The 26834-nt window shown below is 42.6% G+C and overlaps 1 protein-coding gene across 2 annotated transcripts; it reads right to left on the reverse strand.

Moving 5' to 3' along the window:
- Nucleotides 1-641: 641 nt before the first annotated feature.
- ZFYVE1 (zinc finger FYVE-type containing 1) lies at nucleotides 642-26834 on the reverse strand. Of its 2 annotated transcripts, none has more exons than XM_054400134.1 (11): nucleotides 25624-26834; nucleotides 13072-13576; nucleotides 9934-10148; nucleotides 7797-7903; nucleotides 6725-6833; nucleotides 6082-6179; nucleotides 5859-5934; nucleotides 5310-5480; nucleotides 4369-4549; nucleotides 3819-3932; nucleotides 642-2759 (listed from the first exon to the last, which is right to left on the reverse strand). In XM_054400134.1, exons 1-11 carry the CDS (start codon nucleotides 26119-26121, stop codon nucleotides 2527-2529), a joined length of 2307 nt encoding a protein of 768 aa, XP_054256109.1. In that variant the 5' UTR covers nucleotides 26122-26834; the 3' UTR covers nucleotides 642-2526. The 2 variants fall into 2 exon arrangements, with proteins under 2 accessions (XP_054256109.1, XP_054256108.1); XM_054400133.1 differs by having other exon boundaries at nucleotides 5859-5976.

Genomic DNA, 26834 nt, shown 5'->3' on the forward strand with positions numbered 1-26834 from the left:
CTGGTGAGGTTGCTGTTAGCTGCTGACAGGTCTCTTGCGAAGACTCACTCTGGCTAGGTGCTACCAACACCTGTAGATGAAGCTTCTCTTCTAGAGTTTAGGAATAAAACTCATAGGTTTCTACTGCTAGGATCAACCCTTGGCTCCAGGCTGACAGTCCCACCTTAAGTACAAGAGCTTCCATGTTACTTGCTTCAGTGATGTTTTTTCAGGATTTCTCTTTCCTTCATGTAGAACTTTCTGTCCACAGACATTGTTTAGAGCCCTTCTGTGTACTGCAGCCTAACATGTTAATAGCACTGGGCTATCAGTGAACTGAAACTTTACAGATATTTCTTTCATTTTGGAAAAGAACCACCCAACTAATCCCCTCACCCCTGTCCAGAAAGAGCAACACCAAGCCGGCTGCAGTTTAAACGCCACATAAGATTTTGCTTTGTTGGGTAACAGCATGAAAGGTTCAGCTCCAGGATGATCAATCAAGAGCAGATTCTGCATATTGACAGGTTGCTGAGTTACCAAGATCACATATATACTGAAAATGTTTAGACAGGATTTTCTCTTTGATTGAACAGTAATTCTGGCTGTGACAAGGGAAAAAATAAAATAAAATCAGACAAGTTGTTGAAACAGATGCCAAAGATTTTATACGAGGAATGTCATGGCTGCTTTCTCTTTGTGCATTAACATGGTAGTAAAGCTACATGCATAAACAGCACACAGGGCACAGCCTACAAACCAAGAGCACGTTGCTCACTCATTAGAAAAATAAAAATACTTTGAAGAACAGAATTATGCTGGATGTGCAGAATGCCTTTTTAGGAGAGGATTCCTACCTGCTCGTGGCCCTCCTTTGGAAAACTGTGAGTTTATGGCAGACTTGGCTTACAAAGACATTAGACAGTCCCCAGTGAACTCAGCCAGTACCAAAGGTGTCCTGGAACTTCTTCCAAGTCTACTTCCATGTGTAGGCTGGATGTAGTTGCAAGGGGGCAATCACTTTGAGAGAATGTTCCTTCAGGGACAAAGTGAGAACCACTTGTTACAAGGAAAAAGTCAGTAGCCTTGTTCAGCAGATAAAGTCTTTTATAGCAGTTAATTTAATAATACAGTCCTAAAACAGGGTGTTGGGCACTCATCTACACAAGAGCACATTTAATAAGCTGGGGGAAAAACACCACAGTTCCAGGACATGGCATCAAACTCCAACCACTCCAATGGGAGAGGACTCTTGTGGTAGAAGAATTCTTGTCTATGTAAGCCAAGAAGGGAGAATTTTAGGCAGTTTAATCCACAATGGTTGCTTACTTCTTATAACTGGAACCACAAATCCACAGTACAAGACAGTATTAGTTAGGTTAAGTGGTGCTTTTGATAATAAAATCAGTGAATTCATTGTAGTCCTCTTATTAAAGGATGAAGTCCAGTGAGTGCCAGTTACTAGGAGCAAAGAAGAAAGGTTCCCATTTTCCAGGTGGATTCGTAAATTCGTATTATTAGAAAAAAGCAAAGTCAAACCTGTGTAGTTTCTATGCAACCACATCTGAGAACACAGAGGCTCCAGAGACTCTGTGATCACTTAAAAAATGGGAGGAAAGAAAAGTCATCACAACCCAAACAACTCAAACTTCATACTTCAGAATTGCCTACATAACTTGTTTTCTTGTTCTGCTCTGGACAAAGCTTTTAACTCCAACAAGCTGGCAGAGAAACTTGAATAAAACCTGAGTACATGAGAACATTGTCAGGGAGAGCAAGACCCTGCTACCTTTTGATCTGGTATTGAAGTTGAAATGGCAAAATCAGAATGCTTTGCCTTCCAATATATGATTTGCTTTACCTTTCAGAGCTCTACTGGTCTCTCTCAACTTGATCTATTTCAACTTGATAATTCTTGCACTGCAAGATCACTGATCATATTACAGTTCAAGCAAACTTGATAATGAACCTGGGTTTAATCTTCCATGGCCAGAAGTACAGCACCTCCAGATGCAGGGTTGGTCAAATTACCAGGTGTAATTCACACATCAACACTGGAGATTCCCTGGCAGCGCAGAGTCCAAACCTTCCTCACAGGACATTGTGATCAGCAAGACATTCCAAAAAAAGGCTCAGAAGGCTGTGAATCTGATCAGTATAGTAAGGAACAACACCATCCATCGTTTGAACTAGGAATACTCAAAGCTTCATTAGCCAACCGTATTCTTAATATACTAAATTATACATAGAGATAGATATAGAGAGATATACATAATTTTTTTCAACTGGAATAAAATACAATGGGTTTTGGGTTGCTCATTTACAAGGGAGCTCCCTCTATTCCCCAGTTAATTTCAAATTAAAACCTAGAGGCTGAACACAAGCTCATTCCCAGCGTTCCAAGATGGATGTTACACAAGAGGAGGCCAGAAACTGGAAACATGCACTCTGGCTGTAACAGGTGAGGAGGTGAAAGGGAGACCAGATATTTTCATTTTTAACCCTGAGAACATAAGGAATTGCAAAGATCTGGAGAAAGGCCTGGGGTTAAAGGTCACCAGGCTTTTTATTGCAATTAAAGCAAACTCGGACTGGGTGATCCCATCCACGAGAGGGAACTGCTCTGCGGTCGTGTGAGCACTCGTCACAGAATCCCTGGCCACAGGCCCGACAGTGGTGCTTGGAGAGTTTGATACTGAATTCCTTCCGGCAGTTGTGGCAGTGCAGGATTTCATGGTCTGGTACCCAGTATGCAGGTCGGGCAGCATCTTTTACCAGACCTGTGGAGGAAGGGAGGTGGGGGGCATGAGAGAGAGGGAGGAAAAAATAATCTGTGAAGACTAACATGTCAAGAATGCACTCCAGTGGAAGTACTCACACACGCCAAGTCATACCACTGCCTTTGAGGGGAAGAAGACCTACTGACACACTACTTCAGTGCAGCAGGTAGCCACATAGGCCATTTTGCCATTCTCCCACATTCTGCCTCTCTTCAAAGGCACAGGTTGTTTCTCCTTAAACAGTGGCATCTTCCTTTATTGAGACTCTTCCAGAGGTTGAGACACTTGCTTTTTCCTACCTTAAGTTTCATCTGTGACCAAAACCTCAGTGTCACCAAATCAAGCATTCAGAAACGCATGTACTGTCTGAACTGAGAAAGGGATTTATTCTGCCTTTCACTGAGCTGGACAACAAACACCCACACCAGTGATGGCAGGACATGCTGCAGGCAAAGCAGTGCAGTAGGAAGTCAGATCCAACAACAGAAGACTCAAATGCAAAGTGTTTGCTGACATACCTGAACTCCTACAGAACACATCAAAGAGCAGCAAATGTTCACTGTCCTAAGCTCACCATTAAAGGCCACATCACAGATCACTTTGCCAGCATTACCAACCTGGACGTTTTCAGATCCTCAGCCCTCCCTTGCAGAAGTACCAAGTGCCAGCAGTATCCATGAACACACTTAAAAGGCACTCAGCATCTCTGGAAGAAAACCAAACCTGATAAAATGCTTCCTAATGGACCAGTCTTTGGGGACCTTCAGCTGGCAGCTGCATCAAGGGAGCATGAATTACTCACAGCTTGGTGCACATACATTTGCACAACAGGGAGAAAAGAGAAGGTGTATGAACTGCAGAAACAATGTGCTGAAAACCAAGAGGAAACATCAAAGGAGACAGATGCAAGGGAGTGTAAACTCTTGACCAACAGTGGTATCGTAGTGGAGATATCAGCCTGTCACACAAGCTCTTAATGTTTAATCAGAAGTTCTGCTCTGCAAAACCAAAAATGCCTCTAGGCTAAAAGAAAAAACGATCTGTCGGAACAGAGCTCACCTAAGGGAATGTCCATGGCTGTCACCACTGCTCCAAGAGTGTTCTGCACAGCTTCCCCCACCTTCCTAGCAATTAGCGTACCTCCTTCTTCATCTGAAGGCAGCTCAGCCACATCTGCACAACACAAGAGTAAAAAGGGCTTAACACCGAAATCCTGCACCTTTATCTCCCAGATCCCCAGTCTTGGATTGCAGCGTTTTCACTTTTACTTCAGCAATAATGGACAAAATACAGATGGAGAAATAGCCCCATCTCTGCTTTGATGCTATCCCACACCATTAGCAGGTGCTGGAAAAGACAAAGTAAAGATCCAATTAGAAAATAATTTTGTCAGAGGGTCAGATACCTGGAAGCTCATTGCTGGGGTCATCTTCCTGACAAAAAGACATTGACTTCTTTAGCTTTCCTACTTCGTCACTCTGTGCCAAAGCCCAGTTTGAACAACACTGTCTACATCCAATGGGAAATGTTTGTGAACCAGAAGCCAGAGACAAAACTTGAGACTAACTATTTCCCAGGGATAATTTTGTCACAATTAACTCAAAATTACCTAACTGGATGCCCCTGTTTTCATAGCAGTTGTCACACACGCGCACTGGTGCTGGTCCCCAGCCTCTCTCAGGCACTGGACGGGTCTTGGAAGAACAGCCATCACAGAAGCCCTCTCCACAGGCCCGGCAGTGATGTTTAGTGTCATTATCTTTAAAAGGTGTGTTGCACTTATTACAACTCTAATCAGGACAACACAGAAAGAAAAACTGTTAGTTTCATCTTCCTTGATAGAAAGATAGAGCAGAATCCCTGGATATCTCAGACTGAAGACTCAGACTGAAATTGTGAAAAATCTAGTTACACTCAAAACTTGGGTGCTACCAGCCCCTTAACTTCACCCTAGGGAAGCAATTCTGACAGTGGTACAGCAGTGAAACCAATAGATTGTTGTGACCCCTACATTCCAATCACCAATAATTACAGCCACATCACACAGGGCTGAACAGTGGGTATCTGATCTTTGTGTGCGGGGCAAGAATTCAGAAGGCAGATTTTGTTGAAGTAGCATCTGTTTGCACCAAGATACACAGAATCGTTTCCTAGTTCAAGTGTTTGGGCCTGCTTTTTGCTCTGGTATGGAACCAGAGTTAAATCTGTGCACCTATCAACTACAGTAGTCAGATATAAGACGTTGATCCACTCTGAAAAGCAAGTTCATGCAAACCAGGATCTTCTGTGATACTGCTGGGAGAAGAGCTCACAAAAAGTAGGGGGAAATAGTCTCTTTAGCAGGGCTGGCAGAGTCTCAGTTTGTACTTTCTTTGGCTAAGGCGAGCATGGGAAGACCTGAAAGCTTCTCAGTTCTCTAAACTCTAGGAGAAGGGCTTGCTGCAACAAACCAAGAAGCAATTGGAATCTGCAAAATATTGTATTACTTAAAGGGTGAGGAAAAGGAGTTCTAGTAACACAAAGCTTTCCTCCACAGCAGCTGCTAGTTACCAGAATCTGAGAGTTGGGTCTCCAATAAGCTGGGGCAATCTGGTCTGTCAACCAGGAGGTCACAGCTTTTGTAGGTCCCAGGCTAAGTTCAGATACTGATTGCGCCATGAAATTCATCCCATCCAACAAGCGCTGGGCTGCATTGTTGTTGTCCTTCAGAAATCCATCAGTCTGGAATGAAATAGATACTAATCTGAGAAAAAAAAAACAGGGAAAGCTCTTTTCTTTAGGTGCAGATGGCTCTGCAACCCGCCTCTCCTGTTACACCGGAGGGCAAGCAGCATGCAAAATTTCTAGGCCCTGCTTTGCAACACAGGGGTAGGTTTTAATGATGTATCATTCCTATGAAGTGTACCTAAACTGGCAACTTAACCAGTTCAAGGGGGCCAAATAATGACTGAAGGCCCTTGCAAAGGTTCTTTCAAACAGTAGAAATAGGGACCAGCTGTAATGAAAGCCAATCCATTTTCTCCACCAACATCCAGAAGAACCTGCATTAACGTGTGTGGCTGCACATACACACAAAGGCTATCTAGCAACCAGACTTACCCCTGGCCAGACATGCTCAATTTCTGTCCTCACTACAGTGTTCACAGGATCTTGGTTGCCAAACCAGTACTGCCGGCTGCGGTACACCACCCCACAATTGGGGCACTCAATCACATACCTGCAAAAGAGGAGGACAGGTTACCTCAGGGAGGTACTGCAAGTCCACTGCACCAGGCAGGGGAGAGGCAACTGAGAGCAGCAAGGTCATAGCTGCAGTACTCACCCTGACCAGGCATACTTGGCAAGGCCCAGCCAAGGGGAGTCAGTGGAAGCAGAGGTTTTTGGCACCACACTGACCTCCATCCCTCGTTCATAACAGGCCTACAACACAAAGGCTCAGTTAGAATGCAGATTCTTGGGAGTCTCCAACAGGCCTTGCAGCTGTTTGACCACATAAAGCATATAATAGGCATACAGTAATCTCCACAGCAAAGGAGAACACTCATAACTAACTGAAAACCAACCCCAAACTCACTATCAACAACAACAGCAGGGTAAATATTTCTATGACAATAAAACTTACAATGGTAGCTCAAAATTTTCCTGCCTCCTGCACAGGTCCTTCAGAAAAAATATTACTAATACCAAGTAATGGGCATAAGCAAAGAAAAGCAACCACCACATCAAGTATGTAGAAGGTCAACATTGCCCAGACTGAGAGCAGCTGGATTCACAATTTAGCTAGCAAATGACATGCAGAGGTGATGACCTCTCCACGCAAATATACTGATTCAACAGGGATTAATTTTTCTTGTCAGTGCTGTAACAAGGCCTCTCCCATTTGAAAGAGTGCAAGAAAATGGGCACCTGCCTGTGATACTCCTCATTTTTCCTTCTTCAGACCTTGTTCTTGTCTCTCTACTCACCTTGCAAGTGTAGACTCTATTATCATACTGGTGAGAATATCTGCATCGACTTTTGGATTCATGAGGGACTCCTTCCTTTGCATGGTTCATGCTCTTCTTACAGCCACACCTGAGCATCCAAAAGCAAACCATGAGCTAATGCTGTTAGATACAGGACAGGAGCTCAGTTATGTCACTATCTTGCATTTGTATAGACATTGCAACTCCAAACATTTTCACAACTTTACATACAGCAACGACAATTGATCACTGAATTGGAGGCTCTTTGGAAGGAAGGACAGCAACCATTTCATAGTACAGAGCCACACCACGCAACAGTTCAGTGCAGGAAATTATCACTGTAGCAAATTTAAGTTTCACAGACAATTTTACGAAGGACTAACCAAGTTTGGAAATTAACCAAGACTGAGTTAACACTGCAGCATTAGCAAGGAACTGCTAGAAATGCTCTAATGGGCATAAAAGAGCAGGAATGTAGCTCTATCATGTTAGAGAGAAAACATTTCCAGGAGCATAATTACCCATAAGCTCACACTGCTATAGCCCCTCACAGACTCAGAGCACTGATTGCCATCTACTGCCCCTCCAGGCTCAATCTCTGGGCTTTTTCCAGAGAGCTACAAGCCAAGTGCTGGTCAAACCTGGAGCTCCACTTACATGTAGTCACTGAACAAAGCCCAGGCCCATGGTATGTGCTTTAGGATTGTTTATACTGTTAAGATAATAAAAAATGGCAGAAAAAATCATTATAGGAAATTTAAGAGGATTTCTTTTCTTTAGATATTCCTTTCTGCCTGCCCTGCGTGTACTGTGGAAAAGATATAGGCAGAGCAGCTTTGTAGCCATACATTTAAACAGGGTAGGCAAAGACCATGCATCCAGCTGGAATGCAGCAACAACAGCCATCCCATTCACAGAAGAGCTGAATTTCAAGCAAATTCTGCCTGGAAGCACTAGCTGTTAATAGGGGATGTCAAGTGTTGAGCTGTCACAGAAACTTTACGTTCTCTGGCTGCAAACCAGAGCAGTACTGTCTTCTTGAAGGATAAGGGTGCACTTCTCATCTGCTTACCCACAGCTGAGGCACACGGAGGAGCATGTGAAATATTCATCTGGAAAGAAAGAGCTGTGAGCCATCTGGTCATCAGGGATCTCCCCACTGAATCGGTCACTTAGAGCCTGTCAAACAGAAAAGAACGAGCTGGTAAGGGACTGACAGCAGTGCAGACATTTTATGAGAGCTTTTGTAAGCAAAAGCATGGGTTCCTCTCCTAGAAGGAGAGCACACAGCTAAACCAAGTGTGAAAAGACAATCTCACACTTGTATGGAAGTGAGCTGCATGCTTGTAAGATATTCTCTTCTCTCCTCTTGGCCCTGCTTTGAATTTCATAGTACAAATGGACAGCAAAAAATTGTGTCCACCTCTGTGTGTACAACCCATGTCCAGCAGGGTGCTTGCCAAAGGAACTTTGAATGCTGGAGACTTCCAGAAGGAAGCACAGAGAATCATTTCTACAGTACATGAGGACATTTTCTTTGTCCCTCAGCTCAGAAAGTACTGCGCTGAGCCTCCCTCCAGCCCCTTGAACAATTGCTCTTTTCTGTTGAAACTACAAGACTGACACCAAGAGATTTGTTCCCTTTCCTGGGAGCATCTGTTCTCAGATTAAGTCAGTCCTTAGCCTTGGCACACTTAACTTTTTCAGCTCTTCTGGGTGTTACATTAGAAAAGCAAGCAGTGGAACAAAGCAGATGGTTAGGGCTTTTCTCGATAGAGATCTCTGAAGGCTTAAAGTCTAACTGAAACTCTTTCCACATCTGAGGTTACTACAGTGGCTGCCTTCTTTTCTCTTCCTCTCTCTCCCATCCCAGGGTTGAGGTGGGGAACATCACTGCTATCTAACAAGGGCTGACTGCACATACACACAGACATGCATGTATCTCTCACCACAGTTTCTCTCAGACAAGATCTCTGCATAGACATCTGATCTCAAAGAATTTCAAGGAAATTAGCGTTTTGATCTCTTTCAAGCTTAACTGGTAACAACCAATGGATTCAAAAGTTAGAGGAGGTGGACACAGACCTCTAGCAAGCCCTGCGTCCTCAGGAAGCGAAGCAAAAAGAAATTAATTTGTAGTCAGTAGTGATCTGAAGGCAACAACCACTTTATTGGACATCAACTTAAGTATAATAGCACTTATATCCAAAACTAGATTACTTGATTATTGTAATGAAGTCCTAGAAATTAAACTGGAATTAACCACATCAGCTGCTTTCCCTTTGCTGTCTGTCTGTTCCCTAATGCAAGCAACTGCGTACATGTCACCCTGATACTTTCCTCTGTGCTTCAGCCACCCCAAATGCGGAGCGGCTGGAATTATCTCTTCCAACAGCTGTGACTAACACCAGACAAGACTGCTAACACTACCTTCTTCTGCAGATATGCCCCAGCTCTGCCTGCCCCTCCCCAGTGACAGCTGTGCTCTTTGGGCCAAAGAAAATATGATGCTAATCAGGTAATGGTAGCAATGTGTAGAAACTTGTAGGATAGACTGTAAATTTGAAGAATCAAAAACCCCTCTGACATCCTAGCTATCCTAGCATGGTGAAACTTCTGAGGAAATCACCAGCTGCTCTCTCTAGTTCTTTTTCATCTGACCTGATTCTGCACCTCTGAAATGACATAACCTTTCACTTGATCCCATTCTTGTTCCCTAGCCACTAACACATCTTCTTGCTTTTTGCATCCCAGCCCTTGTGTTACACTACACCCAGTGCTAGGTTTTGCCAGCCATTAACTCCTTTCAAGTCTCTTGCATTCCCTCCCCTTGTGCTGAGGCCACCCTTAGGAATTTCACCAACAATTCCTTCTGAGCCTCCTCTTTGCAAGTCACTGGCATTAACTGGTGTTGTAAGTTTCAAACTTCTTTTTTTTCTCCTCAGTTCATCTTTTTGATTCTGCTCTGTTTTGTTCAACTTCCCTTGGCCTTTCAGGGTCTTTGCTAAGGTGCTTGTTTATTTCAACATTAAAATCACAAACAAACCAAAAAACCAGCCTACTTGGTTGTTACACAAAAATCATCCTCCCCATGGAAGACTTAGTTTATCTACAGACATCAGCAAGCCTGCATCACGAGTTCACAGTTACTGACAGTTACTAGCAGCAGTGATACAAGTAACAATTGTGGCAACCTCCTCTTCACTTACTTTTAGTGCTTTGTAGATAACCCCAGGCTGTCTAGGTGACCGAGTGGTATTGTTTTCCAGCTGCTGTTCCACAGCTCGTCTAAGTCCAGAGAAATCTGTTGGAGGATTGTATGTCCTTGTTCCCTTGTAGTGGATTGAGCTGAAAGCCTCAGGAAAACAGCTTAGCTTCCGAAACCGATCCTGAATGAGCTTCTCAGGAACCTCAGAAGGATGATCTATAGGTAAGAGCATCAGCAAGTATATAAACAACTGATGGTTTAAATTAATATTCAAATTGAACAGTGCTGTCATATGCAACACAGTGCTAGTTTTCATAATTAAACCTTCTATTAATCTTCTGCAGTTGTTACATTTTACAAAAAGGAAAAGAAATGAACCATTTTCAAAGGCAGTCTCTGGCTTTTGAAACACAGCTTTAGATTCTAAGACCAAGTGCACAAGCAAAAACAGAAACACTGAAGTTTGGAAGCACAGATATCCAGAACAAGCAGCAGTTTATGACGTAAAGAAACTCCATGTCAGCACACTTGTTGGCTCTTCTCACCAGACCATAATTTGATATAGCTAGGCCTAGTGAAGGCCACAAACTTCACATGAGATGCTAATTCTCTAAGCCAACCCTGTAGTACACAAGACTGAGCCTCTACCAACCCTTTGTACATAGTGAAGCACTTCAGAATGGGCCGTATCAGGTCAGACTTCATAGAGCTATCCACATTCTTCTGCCTGCTTCCAAGTACCTGCTGTTCATTTCAGAATAAGGCAGGCCCCTTCTTCCCTGCCCTGAAACTCATACCACATTTATCTTGATTATCCATCAGTAGATGGTTACAATTTACTGCAAACAAATGTTAAGTGGTTTCACTCCTCCTCCTCCTCCCATCGTCAGAAGTGATCATAAAAACTTTATTTTTTTACCACCCTGACTTTGTAAACAAGTGTAGCTATCCTCATGGGTCACTAAATCCAACCTGTTGAAACAGCACACTCCAACACCTACATGAAACTCTACATTGCTAATCAGCAAGCTGGCAGGTAAGAAAAGGAAGTGTTGTAGCAGGTAAGCCAAAAATAATTAGGAAGTCACTTTAACAATAACCAGAAACAATGTCGAGTTCTTCTACAACCGGATAGCCAGGCCCAAAGAGTGGTGGTGAATGGAATTAAATCCAGCTGCCAGACGATCACAAGTGGTTTTCCCCATAGCTCAGTACTGGGCCAGTCCTGGTTAACATCTTTATCAATAATCTGGATTAGGATTTTAGGTTTGTCCATAGGAAATTGACAGATGACACCAAGCTGTGTGGAAGTATCCATCTGCTTGAGGGCATAGAGGCCCTCCAGAGTTATCTAGATAGGCTAGGTTGATAGGCCAAGACAAATTGTGTGAGTTTCAATAAAGCCAAATCCTGGGTTCTGCACTTTGGCCACAACAACCCCCGTCAGCACTACAGGCTTGGGGAGGAATGGCTGGAAAGCTGCTCAGCAGAGAGGGACCTGTGGGTGTTGACTGGCAGCCAGCTGAACATGAGCCAGCAGTGTGCTCAGCTGGCCAAGAGGGCCAATGGCATCCTGCCCTCTGTCAGAAATAGTGTGGCCAGTAGGACCAGGGAAGTGATTATGCCCCTGTACTCAGCTCTGGTGCGACCTCATCTTGACTACTGTGTTCAGTTTTGGGCCCCTTACTACAAGAAGGGCAATCATGTGCTGGAGCACTCCAAAGAAGGGTAGTGAAGCTGGTGAAGAGTCTAAAGAACAAGTCTTATGAGGAACACCTGAGAGAACTGGGGAGGAGGCTCAGGAGAGACCTTCTTACTCTCTGCAACTAGCTGAAAGGAGGTTGTAGAGAGGTGGGGGTTGGTCTGTTCAATCAAGTAACAAGAGAAAATGGCCTCAAGTTGCACCAAGGCAAGTTTAGATTGGATATTAATTTCTTTACTACAAGGCTTATCAGGCTTTGGAATGGCTTGCCCAAGAAAGTGGTGGAGTCCCCATCCCTGGAGGTATTTAAGAGTCATGTAGATTTAGTGCTTAGGGATATGGTTTAGTCAAGGTCTTGCCAATGTCAGGCTACTGTTTGGACTTGATGATCTTAAAGGTCTTTTTCCAACCTGGGCAATTCTCTGATTCTGTGAATACCTCACTGGTCACAAGTCAAAATGAGAACATGGGCCAGCAAGGAGCAGCTGTGATATTACACAGCAGGAAACTCCTAAATGTTCAAGACAGCAGGATTGAGCTTCAGCTACTGCAAACCAATTCACCAGGGCCCTTGCAGGCCAAAGCTTTAGAAATGGTCAGAATGAAGACAGGTTTCATCATGCCTTTTAAGTATGGAAAAAAATGAGGCCAAGAGAAAAAATTTTCATCCCTATATAGTCAAAAACTAAAATGTGCAGTGACTTCCATAGGACAGTGCACTTCACTCAGACATACCAAAAAATACATAAATTTAAATATGCAAAATCCAGTATGACACGATCCAAGTCAAAAAGACCTGACAAAAACCACTGAATGTTATAGGAATAAAAGTGTGCCAGGCCTGCTGCGTTGGCTGTATCAGATACTTGCACAAAGAAAAGTTGAGACAAACCATCAGCTCTGTACCACCACACCACCTCAGTCTCAACCTCACACCAACCTCAGAATGATGTTGCGGCATGGAATTAAAAGAAGCAGAGTGAGAGTACTGTAAGTATTACAGTTCACCAATTTCACTATTCTTGCTCATCCTAGTTCCTACACAGAATTTTATTTTAGGTTTCTTGCAACAAGATACTTTATATCCCTGCCAGAATCCCAGAGTGTCTCAGTTTTCACCTTCCTCTGCTGGATCAGCCATGATCTTGCATGATGACCCCTCCTATGACTGGCAGAACTCTCATCAGACTAGAGAGTGCCAATGTCCAGCCGGCTAAGAGGATTATTCTAGCTGATCTGGGGTAGTCAGATCACCATCAGGGAATGCTCTGCTATTTCCATAGCCTGGCTTCCAAGCAGGAACAAGTGAGAGCAAAACCCAAACCACATCTTTCACATGGTAGTAGAGAACACTTAACATTCGATGCAATCCGGTAATTTCTAGACAGCAATTGGCACATTGAAATTTGTTTTTTTTTTTTTTTACTGTCTACTCACCAGAGCCCAGTAGCTTGGTGTACACAGTCTCATGAAAGATGATGACACCTGGACCCAACGTTGACAGAGGAACATCTAGGCCACAGCGCGCTGTGGTGGCTTTTAGCTCCTTGGTGAAATGTTTTAAATAAGCCTCCGAGGCATCACCAAGGAATTTGAAGAGATCATTGTGGAGCCTGTCAGCACGGGTACGGTAGATGACAAGGTCAGAGATGGCCAGGACCTTCAGCAGCAGCCGTGTTCTCTGGCTCAGGTTCACAGTGGCCCCCAGCAGGCCCTCTGTATCAATCACCACCACTTTGCGGACCGGATCATAGGCTGCCCAGACTCCAACTGTGCAAGACTCTTGGGCTGGAGACGTCTTGAAGACTTCCCGGCCATAGAAGAAAGTGTGATTAAGGGTGTGAGATTTGCCATCCCCAGTGTTCCCAAAGATGGACACTACCTTTAGATGCTGTTCAGGACTGCAGTCCAGTTTCTTAATAAATTCTTCTTCATTCCTCACCTAAAAAACAAAACAAAACACTATGCAATTGGAGTAGACAACACTGCAAACAAGCTGGTTTTAGGATTCACAAGATTGAGTTCTTATTTCCTGTTCCAATTTTGTCACAAGATTCTGAAACATCAAAAAGTCCAAAGCAAAATATTAGAAAACAGTTTTGTAAAACACACACATCAATGGGATTGAGGCTGTTTCATCAGGTAGCTGTTTTGGAAGTGATGTTTCACTGCAATTACCTGTCTAGTGACACCTCTGGTACCTCAGTCCATTCCCTGAGGCAGATACTTCAGAGAACAGAGCACAACCCTACTTCCAAATCTGTCGGAACAGCTACTTGGAGCATGGCAGACACCCTCAGGAGCACTGGTCTCCTGGAAAGCATCCAAACACAGATGCAAAATCGGGAAGTGCTTTTGTCCCCTTAACTTGCCTCATCCACAGAGGCTGGACAACTGCTTAAGGAGCTGACTTCTTTTTGGCTTCACAAAGATGAAGTGACAAACATCGTGCTATTTAGGTTGAAGAACAGGGCATTTTCTGTTCAGATACTAGGGCAACAGGGAACAGGTAAGCAAGCAATGAAACAAGTTAATGCTCTACAAGAGCCTGCCTAATTTTTGTTGCAGAATACGGCCTTGGCTTTGAAAGGTTTCATGCCTCTGGCCATGATTGTTTATCACTTGCTTTTTCTTCTCCTAACAGGTTTTATCAACGAGTTATGTAACAGGGAAGAATATGACAGAATCACTTTTTGAGAAGGATTAAATTCACCTCTTCCATCATAATTCCCCCCTTCAAGGAATTTCTGTCAGCTGGAAAGAGCAGGGCTTCCATCCCCCCCTCGCCTGCCTCTCAACTTCTGGAAGCTCCTTGGCTACTTCTCTCTCCTCAAGTACAGTTGGAAAATCTCACGATACACAATCCACAGAGGCCAGGAGGTAATAAATGGTTTCTTTGAACAAGTTTATTCTTAGATCAGCAAATTAGTTTAAGGCCCAGCCAGCCCCATTTGCTCTGGTCAAATCTATCAGCAGCATCTAGACTTTGAAGGAAAATAAAAAACAGCCAGTGTGCCAAAAATTAAAAAATAACCAGTGTGCCAGATTGTGGCTGGGAACAGCATTTGGAAAAAACAACTGTGGACTGTGCTGAAGTAGCTTCTCATGGACTCAGAGCATTCAAGGCAGCCTCAGTGTGGAAAAAAAAACAGGAAATGGAGAAATCAAAATGCTCTCAACAGAATCTTTTCTGGTTTTTCAGGAGACCAAGATACATTCAAGTTACAGGTGCACAAGAAAAGGCCTGCTTTTTTTTTTGTAACTGTGATTATTAGTTTGTCATCAGGAAGGCAGTTTACATCACAGATGCAGTTTCCCTTAGTGGCTCTGGAGATGTCTCTGTGGGTGAAAGTAATTTCTTGGTCCATGGGATAGCTCCTGAAAACATTCAGAGATTTGATAATATAATAATGTTCTGTTTATGTAAGCAAAAAGGAAAATGAAAATTTCTTCCCTTGTCTTTGTTTTGTTTTTCTTGACTCTTGCCTCCCAAACTGCTTACTGTAAGGGTGGTAGATCCTCTATTTGCCAGTCAGTGATTACTCACTCCCTGGACAGCACAAAGAAAGGCCAGACTTCAAACAGCTGCTTAAGTATTTGCAGGGCAACTAATAACTAAGGTATACTAGGCAGCACTGATTGCAATTCTGGTATCAGTTTGGGAGAGTCTGTGGAAGGGGCTGAGTCAGTAATGTCAGAAGACAAAGGACAATGTAGATCATAGGAATGCATTCCCACCAGTAGGAGTCTGTTCTCACAAAAGCTCCACTGTAGCTGAAATTGTCCCAACCTGAGCTAAGGTGTATGTCCACATCACCAGCTTCTTTTGCACTCAATGTACTTGAACAACTACCCATACTAGGGCAACTTGGAGGAAGAACTGGATTGCTGAGCTAGATAGAAGAAAAGTTGGTTCCAGCTCAATATCCAGATCACTCCATCAGAGAAGTTACGTTGAGTATAAATCAGACACCCAAAGCTGTTACCCACTTCTAAGGCTCTAGGCTCTTTCAAACTTCCTTGCATGACAGAGCTCAGGAGTGATTTGGACAAGCAAATCATCTGAGTGCAAAACGAACACAGCAAAGTCCAGCTAGTCCCACACAGTGTCTTGCAGGAACCTGTACCAGGTGAAAGAGCTTAGATATGAAGAGTACATGTTTCCTAGCATGCTTTAGCAGCTTTCAGTAGTCAGGTGTCAAAATACTTCCTGAGCAGTGGCTGCCTCTGGACACTCATGTTTGGTAGAGAGCCAGTAGACTTATCTTCTAGGAGCTTGTCCAACCCCTTTGTGAACCCAGTAATAGTTCTAGATCCTGCAACATATCCTGTCACAATAAATTCCATACAGGGAAAGGGAGGAAATAAAACAACACAAAAAACAAACCTATACAACTCCAAAAATCCTTCCTTTTGCTGAATGTGCTTACATTTCATAGGGTGTTCCTTGCTCTTGTGCACTTGTCTTCTTCAATCACCTCTGAGCACACTCTCAAAGAACCACCCACAACAATCCCCAGTTCAGTAATGAAATTTATTTCTCCTGAGCAAGTTCCTTTAACACCTTCAAGTCAGAGTACATATATTAAGTGTCAAATCCCTATGGAGCTCAAGTCCCATTTCTCCATTTTGCTTCTCATCTTTCAAGAAATTTGCATCGTACCACCTTCCACTGCAAGTGCAAAACGATACCATTTCTAGCACCAGTGGCTCATTTACACTTCTGTTGTGGCTCTTAGAATATTCTCTTCTAGAAAGAATAGTTTTTACTTCACCATAGGTTAGAACCCTGGTTAGCCTTCTTTCATAGTTTTAACTACATTTCTGTTAGCAACTGTCATCCAGCCTCCCTTGTAGTCACTCCACCCAAGCCAAGCTGAACTGAAGGTGAATCTCTCCAGCAGGAAAAGCAGAAATTTACAGCTGATGTCCTCTCCAAGGAAGTAAAAAATGCATACCCTGTTGCATGGAATATTTAGATTTGAAGCCTCTTTGTCATCCATACTTGGAAATATTACACCACACAACTTTCCTAGATCCAACCCGTAACAGAAGTAGAACTGTTTAGGAAGAGACAAGAAACAAAATCTAAAATGGCATTCCTGCCGATGAATTTCCTGGAAACAATGTTATTAAAACAACAACATGTTAAAAGCTTAGGAACAAAATCCATAAAATAGAAGGGAGTTTCCAATGACTTGTACTCAGACAGCTTTAAATCAGCCTCCAGGCAAAACAAAGAGTAAGAGAATTAGACATTTTTGCCAGTTTTCTCCTAAAACTCTTTATGAACCCTTTAAACCTTGCTAATATTCATGGAAATGGTTCACAAAGCCAGAGCTGTGCCACACCACCACAACAGCCCAAAACAAAAAACAAGAGTGCTTGGCACTGTATTTATAGAAGTGCCTTCATTTGCCAGACTTAATGCTGTCATTTCAACTCACATTGGCACTTTTGCTGAGTTTTGAAATCTCACTCTTAGCTTGACTTGATTTTAAGACTATTTTTAAAACTAAAATACCTTTTCTGCAATCAAGAAAGATATCATATAAGTAATTAAATTTGAGTCCTTAGACTAGTCTGATAACCCACGCAGAACAATATCTTCTAATACACAGCCACTAAAACAATAAACAGGATATAAATTTAACACACTTTTCAGTGAATGGAAAAATGAACTACAAGATTTGTAACAGCATGTACAAATATATAACAGCACAAGATTGCAAACATCTGAAACAAATTAGTCTTCAAGCACAAGTGGTCAAAACAATCAAGTGGAAAAAAAAATTATTTTAGTCCCCTTAAAGCATTTCTTAATACTGGCAATAGAAGCAATTCTGTTGACAGTTCAGAAAACATTTTAAAGAGGTATTGCTTACATGAATTCAACCTAACACCTGAAATCAGAAGGAAAAATGGCAAAGCAAGGTAAAACAAGATTTGCAACCTTTTAAGCAGCCCTGAACATCTACACCACAAAACTGAGACCATTCTTGGCAGCTGATTGTAAGGAGAGAGTATTATATCAGTCATTAAACCTGGAAACAGAACAGATCTGTAAGATCTGCCCAGCTCATCACACACCAGTTCTTTACAACACAACTTCTCAATTCTGGCAGCTGTTTTTGAACTCTAAAAACCTGAGCTCCTATCCAGAAGTAGATCTGCACAAAAGTCTTACGGGTGCCTACCTGAAGTTCCAGGTCCTACTGTGACATCATTACATCAGAATTTTAGTGCACCCTGAAAACAGAAACCCATAAAGCAAATTTCTTCCTTCAACTACAACCTACAAGAAAAGCCTGAGAGGAATGACCTGCATGCTGCTCCCAAAACTCACATCTCCACAGAGTTCCTCACAATCACTCCCAGAAAGGTGGTGCAAGAATGCAAAGAACTGCAGGTGGCCTACCCCAGCAACTTAAGTGTAAAAGGCTGTTTAAAAAGCAGCTGGAAATTTTCTGCTTTTGCTCAAAGAGAAACTTTAATTGATATTCCCAAATATGCCTTGCTAACAAGTGAAAAAAAATAGACTGTGTAGCTCCCTGTGAGAAACTCTTTGCTATGAAACCCATGACATAAGTAGAGCCATGAGAGGGGCCCTAGACTATCGTAATTCAAACCCTGTTTCTACTAAGATCACAGACTAAGTCAGCCTGAAAGAGATCTCAGGACATCCTTAGTCCCTCCCAGCTTTTAGAGGCCTCTAAATAAAAAAGATTTTGATCATAAGCAGGTGCTCAAGAAGAATAAAGGCCGATTTCTAAACCCAAGCAGCTCTCGTTCCTTACCTTTGTCTGTCTGCTATAGCTTTTTGTCATTTATGCCTCAGGGCAACTAGGAGGATGTATCCCAAGCTTACACCCCTGGACTTCAGGCTTGCAGGCTGTGATTGCTTCAGGGATCTGCTGGCCAAAGTGTCATGGGACAAAGCCCAAAAGAGAAGAAAGGCCCAGGACAGCTGGTCACTGCTCAGGGATCACCTTCTCTGTGTCCAGGAGCAAAGTGCATGGACAAAGAGGAAGGCAAGAAAGAATGCTAGGAGACCTGCCTGGATGAACAAGGAGCTCCTGGACACGATGTCACACAAAAAGAAACTCTACAAGAAGTGGAAGAAAGGACAGATAGAATGGGGGGCATATAAGGAAGCTGCCTGAGCAGCAAGAGATCTGGTTAGAAAAGCTAAAGCTCAGTTAGAATTAAATCTAGCCAGGGAGCTCAAGAGGAACAGTAAAAATTCCTTTAGGTATATTACTGGTAAAAAGAAGACTATGGAAGGTGTGGGCCCCCTCAGAAAGGAAACAGGTGAACTGGTGACAAGTGACATGGAGAAGGCTGTGGTTCTCAATGACTTCTTTACCTCAGTCTTAACTGGCAAGGGCTCCAGCTGCACTCCCAGAATAATGGAAGATAATGACAGGAGCTGCAAGAAGGAACGCCCCATTATGAGTGAAGATCAGGTTTGTGATCATCTGAAGAACCTGAAAATGTTCAAATCCAGACTCCAGGGTGAATGTAACTGCTGTAAAAATAACACTTACTTAAGAATGTCATCTAACTCTTAAAAAGAGAACAGTAAACAATGAAGCAGAATTTATTATTCTGTATCCTAGGTGCCTTTCAACTTCCCCACGGATGTTAATTTGGCCACACAGCTACCAATTACCACTCCAATGTCACAGCTCTAGCAGCAGACACCCACATCCAGATGCAGAGATTTGCCCAGAAGACAGCAAGTCAGTCAGTGAGTTCATGTTCTGTTAGTCTTCCTCAACACCACAGGTAACTAGATTACCTGTGTGGATGCTACTTTCTACCACTGCCCTTGTTAAGACTGGCATTTACTAACTTGTGTTACAGTTTCACCCTTCCTAGAAAATGGCCTAGTTACTTCCCCAATTGCAGGGTGTTTAGATAAGCAGGCCAAAAGACTGAAACTTCTACCTTTATGCAATTGTACGCTGATCCAAGTTAAAAACCAAAAGGTTACGTGGCAGCAATACCTAACTCCTGGTGACTCCTGCAGAAGTAAGAAAATGGAAGAGATGGAAACAACAGAAGGGCTAGAAGACAACAAGCTGCCAGTCCCCTTTTCTTTCTCAAATGCGCCCCAAAGGGCTCACATCCTGCTCCTGCAAACAGCACCCAGGAGCTGAAAGGGATTCCCTGGATAAGTGCAAAGAGGGGTACAGCAGAGGAAACATGAGAACACCCCTTTTCCCCACCAACCCTGTTTAGTTCAGGAACTCCTTGAATGAAACGTTTGGGAATTCCACAGTGGCTTGCTACCAGCTTCTCTCACTGGTGTTCTCCTTTTCTTCCACACCTGCACTCATTTCAGCACATGGACATGAAAGACAGGAAGCAAGAAAGGGATTTGACTTTAATTATGGCCCAAGAGAACTGCATCATGAAGAAGGTCCAAAAGCAGCTCCAGGGAAAAGCTGTATTTTTAAGTGGCTGTGTGCAAATTAGCTAGGAGTCAGCCTGAGACTGTTAAAGGAGCTGTGTACTTATTGGATGCACCTCTCCCATCTTCTAAAAATACTCTTCAAAACACTGATATATGTCCAGTGGAGGAAAGAGCACTCCTAACCAGCAGTTCCAGTCAGAAAAACAGTACACTTCAGTGTAGCAGAGGGAACTGCAAAACTCATAAAAGACCAGGATGGGAGGAATACTGAAAAACAATAAAGTAGTAAAGAGATAAAATCCTAGACTGTAGGACAGCAAACTCCCCAAAATACTCTGGCAAGCAAATTTCTCTGAAGCACAAGGAGGAAAATACATCAACAATACAGCAACAGTGATGAGGGACAGAAATTACATATCCTGACCCAACAGATCACACTGACCTAAAAAATTTGGATCTTCTACATTTCTTTTCCCTCCTTTACATCCATAGCAAATATATGAGCTGTGACTCTTCAGCTTACAGGATATGAACTAAATTCCCAGAAACTTACATCTGACTGTGCTACCCTTAAGCACAGCATAAGAAAAAAAAAAACAAACAAACACCACCACACACCAAAACAAACCCAAAACCACAAAAACCCAAACCAAACAACAAAAAAAAAATCACTCAACAGCAAATCAAGCACGAATGTCACAGTAACTAGTACTATTTGCTAGATAAATGCTTTTCTACTACAGAGGCAAACAATAAGACTTAAAAGAGACTGTGATCTCATAGAAGGGAAGACGTTACCAAAAGAACAAGAACACTTTATCAGGGAAAACATTGCTAGTGGCTCTCCCTTCCCTCATCCCTAGACTTCAGTCAGGCTCAAATCAGTAGGTAGTAAGGAAAAATCACACTGCTTCCATCAGGTTTACAGTGGGGGTGAGAAAAGCAAAGGAGCTAGCATGCCTAAAGAGCTATCACTGGCTAACTTTTTAACAGGAGAGAACAAAGGAGGGCACTCGGACAGTTACGCTGTTAGAGGTGGTTACTTAATGACTGTGTAAAGTGGTCTGCATTTAAACAAGGGCCACAAGTCACTGTGCCTCACCTAAACTGACTGCAAAGCATTATATAGATCCTGCTCAGTATGTGCTGATGATAAGAGCTTAATCCTTTAGGTGTCTAACCCTTCTAGCAGGAATAAAAAGAACTCAGGGAATGGGGAAGGATTTAAGAAATTGTGGTATCTATTGGCAAAACTAATAGACTAATAATTGAAGGAAGGGAAATCACAGTGGGCATTTCTGGGGAACCCAGTAATAAATATATGATCCTTTCTCCCACATAAAATTATGCTGATAGTAATATTATTTTTGTGACTAGCTAGCTAGTTCCTGTCTCCTCAGTAAGACAGGCTACAAAGTTGGCACCTTTTTTCTCTGTGCAACCCGGAGACTGGGTAATTTGTTGTGACAGAGCTAGTTTCTGGTCAAAGATCAGTGACCTCTAAGGCTGACTACTAACAATCAAGCATGTCCTCTATCTTCTGAGTGAATGAAAGATTTTTCCCTACTTCCATGAAGTGCATGTGTCAAGTCCTTAGTTACGGCTTTGGACAAAGTGTTATTATAGAAGCCCATAGTGGCAGTACAACCAAGTTCTTATGGTAAGTACCTATGGTGAGAACTCCCAGTGCCTGCTCCCCAAGATAAAACTAGGAAATGGTTGTTATGCATTGTTAAGCATTTCTTTCCCCTTACCTCAGGGCCAGTACTAAACAGAGTTCCCTGTACAACTGAGACATAACTCTGCTTTATGCTAGAGGGCTCTACTGCAAAGGTGCTGTACAAAGACAAAGCAAAAAAATGGATATTGTTCTAGAAACTGCATAAACAAGGGACAAAGACATACAGAGGAGTGGAAAAAGTTAGGAACAATATGACAGTATCAGAACCTGAAACAACTTGTATTTTGCTGTTTTTCTTAATCCACGAGTACAAGGGAATTTTAAAAGATCAGTGAATTGATTCCGTAAGTTCTTAAGGGAAGCGCCTCTTGTGTGCAAAGGGCAGCACTAGTGACAGCACAATGATGCCTGCTTCAAAACTCGGCAAGTTAGAGATAAAAAAGGAAAGCTGACATCTTGACAGAGCAGATCGGGGATTCAGCTGGGGGACTTACACACAAAGAAAGCAAGCACACAGTTTGACTAACATGGCAAAGAGATGTGAAAGATGTAACAAGAGCACTGACAAGAGTGAAGCAATCAATTGAGGAAGCAATCCCCACAATATCAGAGTAGAGATGAGCAAGGAAGACAGACTACATCAGTGCCAAATAACAAACAGATGCTGCAGTTACCCAGAACAACTTGATTGAAGTCTCAGCTTTAGGTACACAATAGATACAGCCAAAATTTTAATACTGTGTAAAGCGAATCTGCATAATACAGCCTAAGAAAAAGGACACAGAATGGGATGTAAACTGCAGATGATGCCAATCTGTGAAACATGGAGAAGATTTGTTTCCTGAAAGAAGCAGTCAATAAGGCCTTATGAGGGTTGATAGATCCTTCAAGAAGGAAAGGAAAATTTGTGGTGCAGGTCAAGATGGCTGGGGACTAACTGACAAGAGTCACAAAGCATCACACTATTTGCTGTGTGAGACAGCTGGGGTTGGACTTCACCAGGGACAACCTCTCTCTGGTTCTTCCACAGACTTGCAGTGTAAACTTGGATTTAAGCTTTAACAGCACTTTCATAACAGGAGAGAACCAACCTCTTCTTAAGGTGCTCAGATATAGCACTGTTAAACTGAACATCGTGGAAAAGCTTACCCTGCACAGATAGGAACTTGAGCTACCATGAGTTCACTACAAATGACTGCTTCACAAGCAGTGGTTTCAAATGGAACCATTCCTGCCTAAACCTCTCAGCTAAACTGATTTTCTCAGGTACAGCATCTTACAGATTAATCTACATTGCTTCTGGATATCAATCTAGTTCAGTCATTGCTTACACACTAAAAATGTCCTTCAGTTTCAGAGCTACCTCCAAGAAGCCAACAGGAACCATGAAATATAACCAGCTGAGCTTAACAACTCCAAGTACCAGAGGAAACTAAAAAAGCTATCTCACTGCCTTGTGCTCCCACCTCACTGAACCACTTTCAAGGAGGAACTTTATGTACATCAACAAGTACCTCATTCCATCGTGTTTGCTCAGCAGCATAACTAGTTCTACCCAGTTCTATAGGACTAGCATTTAACGGTGCTACGGCAGAATCTACCACTGGTAGCAAATCAGCAGTTTTCTCTCTTATTTCCTGACTAATGCAACAATCTTCAAGTTCCAAAGGTCAGAAAACAGTCAAAGATAGCTCGACTCCATCATTCTGATAAATCTTTCTCCTGTCTGCTCATACTTAAACAGCCACACATCCTCAAACCCTGAATCTCCACATTTCAAGTTGTTAAAATTTTGTCATTTATGGACAAAAAGTTGGTTTAAATAAAGAATATTCTAAGGATCTCTTCCCAGATAATCAGCAGTAATATTGCTAATAACAAACACAAAATAAAAGAAAGGGGATCACTCCTATAGCAAAATTGGCTGTTTAGTATTATCAAGAGCAAAAGACACTCCAGAAGACGTCTTCAGAGGTAGCTAGTCATCTGATGGCCCTCTCTAAATAAAGGTCCTCAGGCTCACTAACAGAAACATCTCTATAATAGTCAGCACTGTATGTGCCAGCTGCCAGCAAATATTTTAAATGAAAACTCCAACTGCTTTGACACTGGCTGGGAGATGTCTCTTAAGTGTTCAGCTATGAGGAACAGAAGATCACTCCAGATGGAAGAGCTCTAATTCATCATCTTGATAGGGAAGCAAGATCATTTTTAAGAGCTTTTTCCACCCTGTTCTGCTCAAAATTGCAATGATCTGATAAAAGGCCATTGCTGTCCCAATCAGGAACTTGGCTTTACTGCCTGTGACATTTAAATAGCATCGTACTTGCTTGCAAAAGGCAGCCACGTCTACCTCAGTAACGCTTACAGATTCAGAAGTATGAAGATAACTTACACCGATAAAGTCTCAGCTTGTGAGCAGCTTTCCAGGACAGCCCTTTTCTAAGGCATTTCAGAGTTTGCCAGATGAAGATAATTGAAAAGTCTGCATCTTAAAGCAATAGCTGCATCTGCCACGCATTACAAGGAAACATGTATGTGCTCAGGGAAAGTATACAAACTAAGGACTGCTACTACACCTGAAACTCCATCACCAGTGTCTTACACAGTGGGTTTTCTGTGCTGGTGTATCATAAGGACTTGTCTTCCTTCCTGCCTTTCCACATCAAAAGCCATGAGAATTTGTCAGTCAGTACACCTGAAATGACCATTATGTGACCCAAATATCTGGCATCTATTCTATACTACAGTGTAACTAGCATGTATATATATATAAAAAAAAATATATATATATATAAAAACTTCATATATATATATATATATATATATATATATATATATATATAAACTTTTCTATGGTACAGAATAGATGGAAGATACTTCAGCCCCATTTCTTTGCCGGGCCTAGCAGACACATTGACTGTTACTATGATGGATACAAACAGCTAATCTACCAACAATCAGAATATCATCATGCTATTGCTGGTACTGGGAACCATTAAATGAAGCTGAATTTTTAGTTTTGTAACTATTCTGTTACTTCCATACATCACAGTTCCACATTTGTAAAGTATTTTTACATTTTAAAATGCTAACACTCACCAAATGTAAGGGTCAATAGAAGAGTTCATTAACTGCCTATACTGAATGCTAGGCTTTCTAAAATAATAATTCCTGAAGAGGCTATTCCTAGTCAGCTAGCACTTTTATCATTATTATTAGCAGGCCTACTTATTAGCAGGCCTACCTCAAACTGACAGCCAGATTCCCCTCTTTCTGCAAAAGGCTGACATGGAACACTATTTGTGACAAGTGATACAGCTTAACCATGACAACTGTAGGACTTTGGCCCCTTTTTTCTACTTTATCCTATTCCTAAAAATCAGATGAGTTTACTGATGCCAAAGGAGGCTTGCAGAGGGCTGTAGTATTGCATTAGCACTGCTTGGTACAGTGCCTACTCCTAGTCATATGCTAAGACATTGGTTGCCAGCACTCCCATTTGCAAGGTATCTACTGTAACGGTCTCTGTTCAATTTTGTTCCAGAATGATCAGCATCCTGCACAGAGAGGTCTTATCTTACTTGTATGTGTCTCAGTAGAGTCAGTTATTTCACCAGCTTCACTCACCAATCCTCTCAGATGAGGCTCTTGCCACACACAAGATTTTAATGAACTTGACCTTTTAAGAAACTCCTGAGCAAGGCCACTCCAAGGCACCATGTCATTTTTGGTCCAAGATACTTAGTGCCACTTGACTGGCTGTCCTCACATTTTGTTACCATTGCTGCCTATTACACTTTTAAGTACTAACTACAAATCACAGCAGGCTGTTAAACAGAAAAACTAAAAGATCTCATCCATTCAAACAAATCACAGCAGTTCTTACCTGAATCTCCTCAGTTTCATCCACTAAGAGGAAACTCACAACTTTCTCTGTCATTTTCCTCCTTCTGGTCTCCTCATCCATCCCCTCCTCCTCTTCCTGCTCTTGGGCTTTGCCAGCATGGTACATGGTGACAGGGTGCTTCCTTCTGTTCCCCCCAGAGTGTGTTCTCTTCTGACACTCCACACAGAGGTTGATTTTGCACACCTGGCACCTCACTGCTGCTATTTGCCTGGAGCCCGTCATGCTGGCATGCATTATGTTCCCATTGGCACCTTTGCAGGAGTCACAGTACGGGACATGGCCGGGTCGTATACGGGTCCGTTCGTGGTTCCGTAACCTTTCTGGCTGGTGCAACTCCTCTTCACAACGCTGGCACTGTAGGCTCCTGCACTCATCGCACTCAAAGACTGCTTCATCTGTCCCACTGCAAACATAGCTTTCCTGGCACAGGAGTGTTGTGTTCTGTCCTTTCTCTGCAGTTTGTGTGTGGGCACTCATCTTCAGATTTTCTTAAAGCAATGGTCTTCCCTCCTGTTTCTATTTTGAAGAATATGTGTTAAAGTCAGCTGCAAATTTAATATCTTCACAGGGGAAAGAAACACAACAGGAATGCTCGCTACACTTATAAAAAAAAATTAATATTTCTGCAAGATTCATACACTGACCTCCCCCCCAGGAAAAGACTTGTTAAGTGCAAGTAAAGTTTTCTTTCCCCAAAATAAACTTAAGCAATGTGTCTGGTTTCATGTAAGGTTATACCGAAATGCTGGTATGCATTCTGCCTCTGCTTAACTGTGTAATGTGTTTCCAGTGGTGAGAAAACCTCCAGTTTAGTGTATTTCAGCACACCGGGCAAGTCTTTCCCTGAAGCTGGGATCGGAGGGAGGTAGCTAGTGGCACAGAGACCAAAAAAAAAAGGCATTAGACATGCACAAGTGCATACATATGTACACACACACACACACACAGAGGACTCTGTCAATACTAGAAAATTCTCTGCTTTCGCTCCCCGGCTAAGCTCCTCCTTCAAAGTTCACAGTATTTATTTGCTGGGAATTTCCTGATGTGCTTCGCCAGATAAACAAAAATCCGCTCTTTGTGAGCTCCTTCCAGTAACGCCGCGACCAGGCTGACAGACGACGGGTTTTCTGCCTCTCCGACCCAAGTTGCCAGAGCAGGCCCCCGCTGCCAGCGCCCGCTAAGGGCAGGCT

Source organism: Indicator indicator, chromosome 4, assembly GCF_027791375.1.
Source record: "Indicator indicator isolate 239-I01 chromosome 4, UM_Iind_1.1, whole genome shotgun sequence".
Classification (NCBI taxonomy): domain Eukaryota; kingdom Metazoa; phylum Chordata; class Aves; order Piciformes; family Indicatoridae; genus Indicator; species Indicator indicator.

Coding starts and splice junctions, on each gene's coding strand:
- ZFYVE1 (XM_054400133.1), bottom strand. CDS start 26,121: ATGAGTGCCCACACACAAACTGCAGAGAAAGGACAGAACACAACACTC. Junction 10,149..13,071: donor CACCAAGCTACTGGGCTCTG/GTGAGTAGACAG, acceptor TCTTACCTATAG/ATCATCCTTCTGAGGTTCCT. Junction 5,977..6,081: donor GCCAAGTATGCCTGGTCAGG/GTGAGTACTGCA, acceptor CCTCTTTTGCAG/GTATGTGATTGAGTGCCCCA.